Below are 12,142 nucleotides of genomic sequence, written 5' to 3'. Positions count from 1 at the left end.
GGTCCATGTCCTTCTTATATTGAGGGCTCCAGACCTGCACACAATACTCCAGGTGAGGTCTCACCGGAGCAAAGTGGCAGAATCACCTCTCTGGACCTGCTGGCAACGCAGCTTTTGATGCAGCCCAGGATGGGATTGGCCTTCTGGGCTGCAACTGCACGCTTTTGTTTGTGTGCAAAGCAAAACAGCTTTGTTTTGCCTTAAGATATTGGCACAATTTAGTTTGTAGAAGCTAAACCTTACAACTCAGCATTTCTGTCCTCAGCAAAACCGGTGCTTTCAGACGCCCTGGTGAGTACATGGGGCATATTCTACTGACCAAAAAGCTGATCTTTGAGTGTTGTCCTTCAGGAAACCCCTATTTCTGGAGATATTTAGAATATGTCCCGTGTTGGGTAAGGAAGTGCAGGAAATGTTCCATCTTGCCTAATTGGGCTCAGGTGAGTATCATCTCACCATGATTGCATACATCAATTAAAGCCAGTTGTTTCTTTGTTAGTAATGCCACTGTTCAGGCAGAAGAACAAAGAAAAGTAAAAAAAAAAAGAAAAAAAAAAGACTGAAGTAAATCTTTACATTACATTTTGGACAGATATTTGGAAAAATCACCATCCACACCTCTATGGCTCAGGTGAGTATCATCTCACCATGATTGCATACATCAATTAAAGCCAGTTGTTTCTTTGTTAGTAATGTTGCTGTTCAGGCAGGATGCTAAGAACAAAGAAAAGTAAAAAAAAAAAGACTTAAGTAAATCTTTATATTACGTTTTGGACAGATATTTGGAAAATCACCATCCACATCTCTAGCACCAAATGAGAAAAAAATTGAATTTTCTGTTATGCTTCAATTGCTGTTCCCACACCCCCTTTGCAGTCACCCTTAGCCCCTCTTTGCTTCATTCCCACCCTGCTCCACGGGAATTTTATTTCAACTGGAATTTTATTCAGTAACTTTTTGATGATGGCAAATGCTCTAAAAAACCCAAGGTATTTCATGAAAGAAAAAAATAAAGTTGTAATCATATTTATCAGTTTTACATAATGCCAGGAGCACGGGCAGTGGGCCAGGGCCCCTTTCTGCTGGACACTCTGTAGATGCAGAAAAGAGATAATTTCTTTTTTCTCTTTTAGCCATTTTTTCTATACACTAAGAGAACAAACTGAAGCATATATTCTTAATGCAAGACTGTGCTCTTTGGCCGTGCAGCTTGGCCCTCTGTGAGAGAGGGACCCTTGGTGTAGATCCCATTTTTGTAGGAGAGAATGGAGACAAATCCCCAGAAGCACAAGGAAGTCCATTTTGGGAGAAGGAAAAGGGCAACCTCTTTAATAAAAGACCACAGTCTCTGTTTTTAAGAAAGCAGGGGGTTGTCCTTAAAATAATCCCTTTTGTTGGAACCTTTTCTCCATGAGAAATGGTTTAGGTTGACACATTAGGCTGAGGGACATGGGTTAGTGATGGTTTTTCTCAGTGGTAGGGTGATGGTTGGACTGGATGATCTGAAAGGTCCCTTCCAACCCAGACAACTCTATGATTCTATGTCCATCAGGCCTCCAGAAGCCACATCGTGCTGCTGCTGCCTCTTTAGGGCCTCTGAAGACCATTTCCAGTTGCTGTCTCACTCCCCAAACCCTCCCTCTTTGCTCTGCTGAGCACCACTGCACTGTTTAGAAATGTGCCCCTGTGCGAGTTGCATTTTACATTTATCCCTTTTTTATACAGAACCACGGTTATACTGATTTGTGGAGATTTCAGTATAAACCTTTGGAATTAAATCGACCTATAGTTGTTGGGGTAGAATTTCCTCAACCCTTGAGCACCTGCAGCCCGTTTGAACAGAATCCTTAGCACCAGCAGATTCCAACCCAGACAACTCTATGATTCTATGTCCATGAGGCCGCCAGAAGCCACATCGTGCTGCTGCTGCCTCTTCAGGGCCTCTGAAGACCATTTCCAGTTTGTGTCTCACTCCCCAAACCCTCCCTCTTTGCTCTGCTGAGCACCACTGCACTGTTTAGAAATGTGCCCCTGTGCGAGTTGCATTTTACATTTATCCCTTTTTTATACAGAACCACGGTTATACTGATTTGTGGAGATTTCAGTATAAACCTTTGGAATTAAATCGACCTATAGTTGTTGGGGTACAATTTCCTCAACCCTTGAGCACCTGCAGCCCGTTTGAACAGAATCCTTAGCACCAGCAGAACACAGTTGGTATTGTACTTACTGTGCCATGAACTGTGATCTGAGGCACGTCCAAACTAGTGGAATCATAAACTCAATACTGCAAACACGTGCTCCAATAAAAGATTTGCCACTGACGCCATTAATATTCAGCATTTACTATTCCCAGTTACTTAAACTAATTCCAGGAAAAACAATACTGCAGCAGGCCTTTGATAGTAACAATTAAGCTTTTTAAAGGAAGCCCAAGTCCTTTCAGTAATTCTGATAAATAATAGTCATGAGGCCTTCTGACCTGGAGCTAATTAAAAGGTGGTCATACATTTGCATAAAACCTTGGGCAGGAGCTCTGTTCCATGAACATCACCCACAGTTGCTGCCACGGTACTTCTGTAACCGCTCCTACTGCTTTCTCCAGAATTGTTAGATATTTTGGGACTGTAAGGCTAGTTACACTCTGGAAACATTTTGTTGTTAGAAAGATGTGTAATTTTATTGCATTTGTGTGTCTTTTTAGATAAAAGTCATTCGGACCAAGCAAGAAGGAAGCCTTATAGTAGATGACGTTTCAAACAGAACTGTGAGCCCCAAGAAGGCAGATATACTGGATGTTGTAGGGATGCTCTACGTTGGGGGATTGCCCATTAACTACACAACCAGACGAATTGGCCCGGTAAGGAAGTTTAATTAAGTTGCTCTATACTTCTAAAATATGTCTTGATTGGTACCATGCCTACCCGGTTTTGTTTTGTATTGCTTTTCCCCAAGACTGCCCAAAAATGTTGGTAAATGACTCTTAGTGGATGGACGCTGTGTCCTTCCAGTGGAAATACCTGACTCAGAACCCAAGGAAAGAAAAGAACCAGTGACAGCAGAGTTAGGTACTGCCATGGAAAAGCAGAGAGAGCCCTACACCTGTATCCACTTGGATCACTGCACTGAGAGAGCTTAGGTCCTGAATACCACTTGCCCTTTCTCCTGGCTGTAATTCCCCTAGTTATTAAGTGCTAATGAAGCCTGTATCCACTTGGATCACTGCACTGAGAGTTTAGGTCCTGAGTACCACTTTCTCCTGGCAAGAAAGCTATTTTTTACAGGACCTCTAGCTATTTTACCTCCTCTAGCTATTAAGTGCTAATGAACAGGGAAAGTGTCTCCTAAGAGAAGCAGCAGAAGCCAAAATTAGGCTGGATGGAAACACCCAGTGGTCCAGCTGCTCACTGCAGTAATTGGGTTTGTGGTGTTATTACTAAACTGGGAGAGAATGTATTTTGAAGTAGGCCATGAAAACTCTGTTCTTCTCCTTCTGTTCCCAAACCACACGTGCATACATTGATTTGTCACAGCTTTGGTCTGAATGCCCAGCTTCCACACTGACACGGAAGACACAAAGACAGCTATTCAGAGGTGAATAGCATTTTGGCCTAAACTTTGTAGAATCACCTAGGAACCCTGTATTCCCTCACCTGGGCTGTTTATTGCATCCATCCACACAATTCCCTGTCAGTCACCTCACTTCCCTGCTGCCCTCCAGCCCCCCAAGATATGCCAGTATCATTTTCAGAGAAAAACTCTTCCCTGTATTATTTTTCTCTGCATCTTTCAAAGCCAAAGCCAGAACTTGAGTGAATTTACTTACGACAAACAGCAAATTAGGCAGATAGAGCAGGACAATGAGGAGAAATAAGCAGAATGTCAGTGGCAGGTATGTCTGGGCTCCTTCTGGCTGGTGATACGGAATTGGGAACGAGGGGGCAGTAGTACATGTCCCAGTAGAAAACAAACCAGCCTCTCAAAGAGACTGGCCATGAGTAAATACCATTGTAGTAAAATGATGCTGTAGTGGCAAAAACTAGTCTATAGACAGGCAAGAACCCACCAATTGGGGTGGACAAAATAATTACAGAAAAGGAATTCCTAGATCCTGCTTAAACAAATCACTGTAAGACTTCGTGGCTGGGCACTGAAGGGAAAGAGTAACTGCTCTAAATGTGAGAGATGTATTCCATAGAGAAAACTGACCTGTAAGATCATATTTCTCATCAAATTTTGGATTGTGCCAGAATTGAGGCAAATTTCCTGCTCATTTGGATTTACCAAACCTGATATGAGGCACTGAAAAACAAAAGCTGTACTTAACTACCCACAAAATATAACTCCTAATACTCCCAAATTATGCGCTTTGAAATACAAAGTAATTTACAAATGCTAATCTAAGGAGAAAGGTGATGGTAAATCCTCACCTCCTGCTCCCTGTCAGAGGCAGAGAGGGAGCCCGTAGAGCCCTGTCAGATCCCCACAGTCTCATGTCCTTTGGGATTTAAATGAAGCTGTAACTTCAGATGTCAGTCACAGAAGGTAACAAACCACTGCTGCCTTTCAGTCGTTCTCAGTAAAATACACCATTTGACGGATTAATAGTGCTGCATTTTAGGGTTCAGGCAGGGGCTCTGAAGCGAAGAGTTTAAAGCCTGTATTTTCTTAGTGAGGGCTTTTCTGCTAAACACACATCAGCCTGTTCAGACACGTGTCTAACGCGTCGCCGTAGGTGGCCTGGCATCCCATTCCCTGCAGAAGACTGATGTCTACTTGTTTGGCTGCAGCAGGTGTCACATTTTAAGCACTCACAACTCTGCTTTCAGCAGAAGGCATTCTAGTGCCAGTTGCCACGCTAAAGGATCACTAAATGGGCTTTTCCGCAGGGAAGGTGAAATTTTCAAGTTAGAGGATGCTATTGAGCTGTCTACAAATCTTGCATTGCTATGATTTATTCTCACAGCAAAGATGGCAAGAGTTGTTTTCCTTTGTCGTGTTTTTGGGTTTTTTTGGGTAAAAAACTTGTTGATGTAGAGGAGACTTTCATTTAGACACTAGAAAAGGGTCAATTTATGACGAATCTGACAGAAAGTGTTGCTCTGCTCAGAACTGAATTTATGCACTGATATTGCTCAAGTTCTCATGAAAATTTTGTACAGGTGTATTTAGCAGCTATTTAGTTCCATAGCACATTCAGCTTTGATTTACAAGGAGAGAAATTCTTTGGAAATTCAAATTGCTGGTGAGGATATTGTTGGGGGAGGCATCGTGCAGTCAAGACTTCTTTCTGCTTCTCTCCTTTATTTGTACATAGTTCTGTGTTGTATTTTATACGCTGATTTTTATTTTCCTCCTTCCTACTGCGTTGCTGATGAACGTGTCAACCAACCGTGTCCCCGTGGTCACCAGACCTATAGATGGTTGTTATGTGGAGAACTGTGTACAGTCATAACCTTTACACAGGGACGTTCTTCATGTTAGTAGCCATCTACCTGCGTTAGATCTGTCTCACCGTGCAGCGTTATCCCACAGTAAAGTGATTAAAAGGAAAAAAAAAAAAAAAGCCCTAGTAAAATTACCAGCAGCCCAGAGAACCACATCCAGTGTCTTTGTCTACTTGCAAACCCCATAACCTAGTCAATTAAAAAGGTAAAGCACAGGCCATTAAATTCCTGCATTGCTGATGTAATTTGCTGTGTTCATTATGCAGTATATTATTTTATGTCCCCTCCATTAAGCCACATGGATGGGACTTGGGTCACATCCCTGAGAAGTAAAGCAATTTGTCCCCAGTATGACCGAGATTAGATGCCAATTACAACCAGATACTAAGGATTAACCATGGAAAATTCAAGTTTTATTCAACTCCATAAATCCAGTGGAGAAGCAGAGGAAAGGCACTGTTTGATGACATAACTTTAGGCCTTTCTCCTGAGTTTTTCAGCCAGCTTTGCAGAATTATGCAATTTTTTTTTGCAATACTGACCGCAGGTCACCTACAGCATCGATGGCTGCATCAGAAGTTTCCAAATGACAGAATCACCTGTTGACCTGGACAATCCAACTTCCAGCTTCAATGTTGGGCGATGCTTTGTCTCTGCACAGAAAGGAACATACTTTGATGGGACGGGCTTCGCCAAACCAGGTAACGAGCAGCAATTCTGCTGCAGAGAAGGGCAGCAAAGATGGTGAGGGGTCTGGAGCACAAGTCTCATGAGGAGAGGCTGAGGGAGCTGGGGTTATTCAGCCTGGAGAAGAGGAGGCTGAGGGGAGACCTTCTGGCTCTCTACAACTCCCTGAAAGGAGGGTGTAGAGAGGTGGGGGTCGGTCTCTGCTCCCAAGGAACAGGCCATGGGACAAGAGGAAATGGCCTCAAGTTGTGCCAGGGGAGGTTCAGGCTGGATATTAGGAAAAATTTTTTCACTGAAAGGGTCATCAGCCCTTGGAATGGGCTGCCCAGGGAGGTGGTTGAGGCACCATCCCTGGAGGTGTTCAAAAGACGGGTTGATGTAGTGCTGGGAGGTCTGGTTTAGTGATGGTGATGCTTCTTGTGTCTATTTTTGTCAGTTAGGTTGACGGTTGGACAAGATGATCTTTAAGGTCCCTTCCAACCTAGAAGATTCTGTGATTCTGTGCTTTCAAAAACACCTGCTGACGGGAGGCAAAGCGAGACCAAGCCTTGAAACTCTCACTAGTCATTTTTAATTATCTTGCCTAGGGATAGACTCGATGACTTTGTGGCAAGGTCTCACAGTGAGCACAGCCACAGTAACTTCCATGATGTCACATGAAATCATGCGTTAATAGTGCCGAGTTAGTTAACCTTACATGACTGGCAACAGGCTTTGGGAGATGATTAGGAATAATATATTAAATGCTTTGCTTTGGTTTATTAAGCTTCCCCTCTTCTCTCCCAGTGGGTGCCTACAAAGTGGGGACAGACCTGCTCGTGGAATTTGAGTTCCGTACCACACGGATGAACGGTGTCCTCCTTGGAGTCAGCAGCCAGAAAATGGATGGGCTGGGCATCGAATTAGTTGATGGAAAAGTGAGTAATGAAGTATTTTTGGGGCTCTTTACAAGAACTAGTTTTAGAAAGCAGAGATAGTTTAAATGCAGGATTACTGCACCAGTCCCAAGGTGTTTCGGTCAGTATCAGGGCTCTCCTTTCATGCATCACTTGCCACTTCAAGAGGCTCTTATGTAGATAATCAAGATAATAGATAAATAGATAGGTAATTAGATAGAAAATAGATGTAATAGATAATAGATAAATAGATAGATAATAAAATATCTTACAAAGATAGTTTAAAAGATTCTGTAACACTTGCGTTTCCTAAATCGGCAACACCAGGACTTAAATTAGTGAAAATATGAAAAGTTTTGAGGAAAGGCTTTGTCATTAAAGATACTGATTTCTTGTGTGCATCTCTTATTTCACAGTCTGGAAGACCCATCAGTAATCTGTCACTGTAAAGACCTTTGGGGCAGGGGCGGGGCACAGAAACATCTTAAATCTAAGACAAAAAAATGGAGAAATGACAACCTGTACAAAAATTTTGCCTGTTTCCACTAGTGTTTATCTCAGTGATATAATCCAGATCACAGAGGGACAGCAATCCCCATGGAGCCTGGTATTCAATCAGAGCTTTAGTGTGTGCAGTAGGGACAGCAATCCCCATGGAGCCTGGTATTAAATCAGAGCTTTAGTGTGTGCAGAGTGTGTCAACTTTAAATAAACAAAAGAAAAAAAAGAAGAGTGTGTCAACTTTAAATAAACAAAAGAAAGAAAGAAAGAAAGAAAAAGGACTATGGGACTGTTTTGAGAAGTATCTGACTTCCCTGCTGTGCTTTCCAGGTGATGTTTCACGTGGACAATGGTGCAGGTCGGTTCTCTGCTGTCTACGAGCCCGATGCCCCCAGCAGCTTGTGCGACGGAGAGTGGCACCAGGTTGTGGCAAACAAGGTGAAGCACCACTTGGAGCTGACAGTGGATGGCAGACGGGTGGAAGGAACCAGCCCCAGCAGGGCCTCCACCTCCGCAGACACCAACGACCCTCTCTTTGTTGGAGGATACCCCGGTGAGCATTTAACACACAGACCAGGCTTAAAAAAACAAAAACCTTCTGCTGCCCACACACACACACACAGAGACTTGCTCTTAACTGCTCTGCTCTTACTAAGTGGAAAGCTTTATGTTTCAATAGCTGCAGAATTTGGCAATTTTAAATTTAACCTAAGAATCACAGAATCTTCTAGGTTGGAAGGGACCTTAAAGATCATCTTGTCCAACCCTCAACCTGACTGACAAAAATAGACACCCGCACAACACACAAGAAGCATCACCATCACGAAACCAGACCTCCCAGCACTACATCAACCTGTCTTTTGAACACCTCCAGGGATGGTGCCTCAACCACCTCCCTGGGCAGCCCATTCCAATGGCTGATGACCCTTTCAGTGAAAAATTTTTTCCTAATATCCAGCCTGAACCTCCCCTGGGGCAACTTGAGGCCATTTCCTCTCGTCCTGTCGCCTGTGACTTGAGAGAAGAGACTGACCCCCAAGAAGGGCAAATTTAATTTTAGCTAAAGAATGGATAAGTGCCCTTGGGGAGGCAGGGCCCTGTGGGTGTAAATCAGGCTGTAAAAACCTGAAGACCTGAGGAATGTGGAGCACAGGACACCATCCCTTTTCAAGCAATGTCTTTAAAGGCAAAAAAACCCAAAACACCAAACCCAAATAAATTTGCTCCTCACTATTCTGGAAGTCCTTGAGAGACCTTGCTTCAGGCAGAGGTAATTGTACAGGATCCAGATCTGGGCTGAGCTCCGTAGGTAACTTCATCTGCCACTAAGCTGATAATGAATGCAAGTACTCACCTGCTCATAGATAATCAGGTTTATCCAATAGCAGTTTCCTTTCTGAAAACACAGTTAAGATGGTTGCAAAGTGCCAAATTTTGTTGCATTTACAATAAAGTTTCTCTCGAGTTTGCGAAATTAAAAGGCTGAGTACGTTTGCAGTGTGTGCCTGCCCTAGTGCACACTGGGGTCAGTGGGAAGACGCCTCTTAATCCCCAAAGATTTTTCTAGAAGTTATTTTTCCCCCCTCATTCTAATGTGTGATACGGTGCATCTCTCTCTCCAGCTCCAGAGCTTTTTCCAAAACGTTCTTGACACTGAGCTATCGTTGTACTTTAGTCTCGGTGACTGTTGATAAGGACCAGCTTTGTGCCAGAAGGAAAACAGCTTCCTGACAGCCTTTTTATAACAAACCAGGATCTGAGCTGGCACTAAAGAAACACTGCAGGAATTAGTCTTGTTCTGGACTGATCACAGTAAGAGAAACAAATGGAAGTAAGGCTGCAATCTGTACTAAAAAAACCTACACCCACATCATGTCGCAGTGATATTCCTGAGTTGAGCCACACAACCAAGTTATGAAATGATTTAATAACCTTACATGTGCATTTAAACAGCTCACACTACTCCTGCCATCTAGTCTGGCTCATCCAAGGTTTGTTTTAACGTTCCCAGTACCCAGACGGCCTCACCACAAATTTAAAACACAGTATCATGGGATTTTGTAAAATTAGTAAGCGTTTGTATTTCCCACTCCTCCTGAGGCTTCTCCCGGCTGCATAAACAGTGTGAAACAGTTGTAAACCAGTGAGACTGAGCTGGTGGAGAACTGCCTGTGCAGAGAAACATTTCGCCACCAGAGTGTGGGCAAGGATGTACATTTCTGGCTACCTGTAAAAGCCATTTACTCCTCTCCTACTATCACTCTTCCCTGTGCAAGGAGGGACAGATAGATTCAACCATCTCACCCTCCGTGAAACAGCAGAACGCTATGGCCAGTCACTCCTCTGCAGCTGCAAAGTTATTTCTGCAGCCCTTCCTCTAGCAGCCACAGAGATTTGTACCAGAGCACATCCCTGTAGCCACTTTGTCACTTGGAAGAACACTGGGAAACAAGTTGGGCCATGAATTTCAAGCAGTGGAGAGAAATATTTCCCCCTTCCTGGTCAAACCAACCCTCGCTTCTATCATCTGGTCACACTAGAATAGTTCTCCTTCAGTGGAAAAGATGTTCTCAAGTCCCTGGCTTTACAATTAGCAAGAAAAAAAATATTAAAAAATCAGAATGCTTGAAAACTCTCAAAACCTCAAATGACATCTAAAGTTCATACTGAGGAACTGGCTTCCTCGTGATATCATAGTTGAGAATTGCATCTGTTTTGGCCTTTTTTTTTGCTCTGTTATTCTGTGGATAAACAGCTTGGGAAGGTGGAGCTCTGCAGGACTAACCTGTGAGCTCCACACACTGTTTTTAAGTAGCAAGGTGCCATTTGATTGTTTTCCTTGATTTCCTTGATTTAACTGAGTTACAGGGTTTATAAGGGCAGTTTAAATGCTTTCAGATTCCACCACCGCCGTGCTAGCAGGGAAGAAGGAAAGAAGCCTGGGTTGTTACCACTAACACAAGCATTTATCACATTCGCTCATAACGTTTGTCATTTTCTGCATCAAGAAGATATACAGCAAATAAAACATATTACTATATAGCTGGGGACATCTCCTGCAGGACTCTCAAAGAACAAACAAATATCAACTCAAACTAACATAATGCCTTTTGCCTTTTTTTTTTTACCTCCTCCTTCAGATGGCGTGACCCAGTTTGGGCTGACAACTAATATCCGCTTCAAAGGATGCATCCGGTCTCTGAAGCTCACCAAGGGCACTGCTAAACCTCAAGAGATCAACTTCAGCAGAGCTTTGGAGCTGAAGGGTGTTCAACCAGTGTCGTGCCCTGCAAACTGACCTGTTTATATAAAAAATACTTCAGATTAAGAAAGGAAAAAAAAAAAAAGTCTCTATATACATTGCATTCATAATAAAATGTCTTTATGCAAGTACTTGAGTGGTGTCTGTGGTATTTCCAAATGGCTGCTCCAAGGTAACCCCCAAGAATGCAACAACTAATCCTTTCCCCTCACCCATTTCATGAAGGGAGCAGAGCAGTAATTTTTATCTATCTCTTTTCCTTATAGCTTGAAATGGAAATGCATCATCATTCAGCTGCTGGATGAGACCACGGATCCTGTAGGGAATTTAGAATCATAGAATATCTCAAGATGAAAGGGACCCATAAGGATCACTGAGTCCAACTCCCCAAAATGCTCCCTAAATACTTCAGGTGAGGTAGATCTGCAAACTTGTGTTCCTTTCCTGTTAATACAGCACCCCTGGGTGCATGCCCACCTCTGGCCTTCATGAGAAACAGGCATCTTACCTCACTTCAAAAAAGTTTGCTTTGATCACTCCCAAAGGCTTTTAGAAAAAAATTCAGACCATAGTATTCCCCATGAAAATTTCACTGAGAAATTCAAACTTGTATGTCATGGAACCAAGCGCAGGGAAGGAAATACAGTCCTGCTTGCTTAATTTATTTAGGGTTATTAAAGAAAATATATTGCACCTAAAATCCCTGCTACATCCTTCAAAGAGCATTAGATTTTAAGAGAGATTGAGTTGTTTAATGTTGGGAGATGGAGTCTGTAACAGAAGGAGCAGAACCAAGTTCTGTCACTCACCTGGAAGTACTTTTTTTAAATGACCTTTAATAAATAAAGTTTGATGCTGCCCCTCTCTCCAGCTACACACGATATTGAAGTGACACGTAGCAAAATTCACAGGGTGAGTTTCTGAAGGAAGGTGAAATCTGGCCCTACAGCAGGACAGCAGGATGGAGGTGAGGCAGGAGAAGCCCAGAGATCATTAGCACAGCGCAGGTTCCTAATCCCTACTGTCAGCTATTTAATTAAATCCTTCAGGTAAAAGCAGCTTCCAGAGTTAAACTCTGCTGCTTCTGGTTGATGCTCTCAGTTTGTGAGGAATTCTGAATGGAGAAGCCACCCCAGATCATAGAATCATCCTTAAGGAGAATCACAAGTACTCCCTGGATCCTCACTAAAAATGCCAAATGCTGGTGGTTTTTCCTCAGCGCTTTGTATGTTTTCGAGGACTATGAAACCATCCCCAAAGTGTGGATTATCTCTTCTAGCAAAGGTTGTGTTGGATGTGCAGAACATGCACTGCCCAAATGGAGAAACAGCTCCTCACACAACAGAGAA

General features: G+C 43.0%; 1 protein-coding gene across 1 annotated transcript in view; it reads left to right on the top strand.

Annotated features, from left to right (window-relative positions):
- LAMA2 (laminin subunit alpha 2) overlaps positions 1–10,924 on the top strand; it is a 412,919-nt gene extending 401,995 nt beyond the window's left edge. The window contains exons 60-64 of the mRNA XM_014942611.1: positions 2,705–2,860; positions 5,995–6,148; positions 6,921–7,051; positions 7,862–8,084; positions 10,672–10,924. Coding sequence (XP_014798097.1) covers positions 2,705–2,860; positions 5,995–6,148; positions 6,921–7,051; positions 7,862–8,084; positions 10,672–10,829 — 822 coding nt within the window. The 3' untranslated portion in view covers positions 10,830–10,924. The remainder of the gene's footprint in view (positions 1–2,704; positions 2,861–5,994; positions 6,149–6,920; positions 7,052–7,861; positions 8,085–10,671) is intronic.
- Positions 10,925–12,142: the final 1,218 nt, after the last annotated feature.

This window comes from Calidris pugnax, unplaced genomic scaffold, assembly GCF_001431845.1.
Source record: "Calidris pugnax isolate Ruff unplaced genomic scaffold, ASM143184v1 scaffold86, whole genome shotgun sequence".
NCBI lineage: Eukaryota > Metazoa > Chordata > Aves > Charadriiformes > Scolopacidae > Calidris > Calidris pugnax.
Note: the sequence above shows the minus strand (reverse complement) of the source record. Positions and strands in the feature narration are given on the sequence as shown.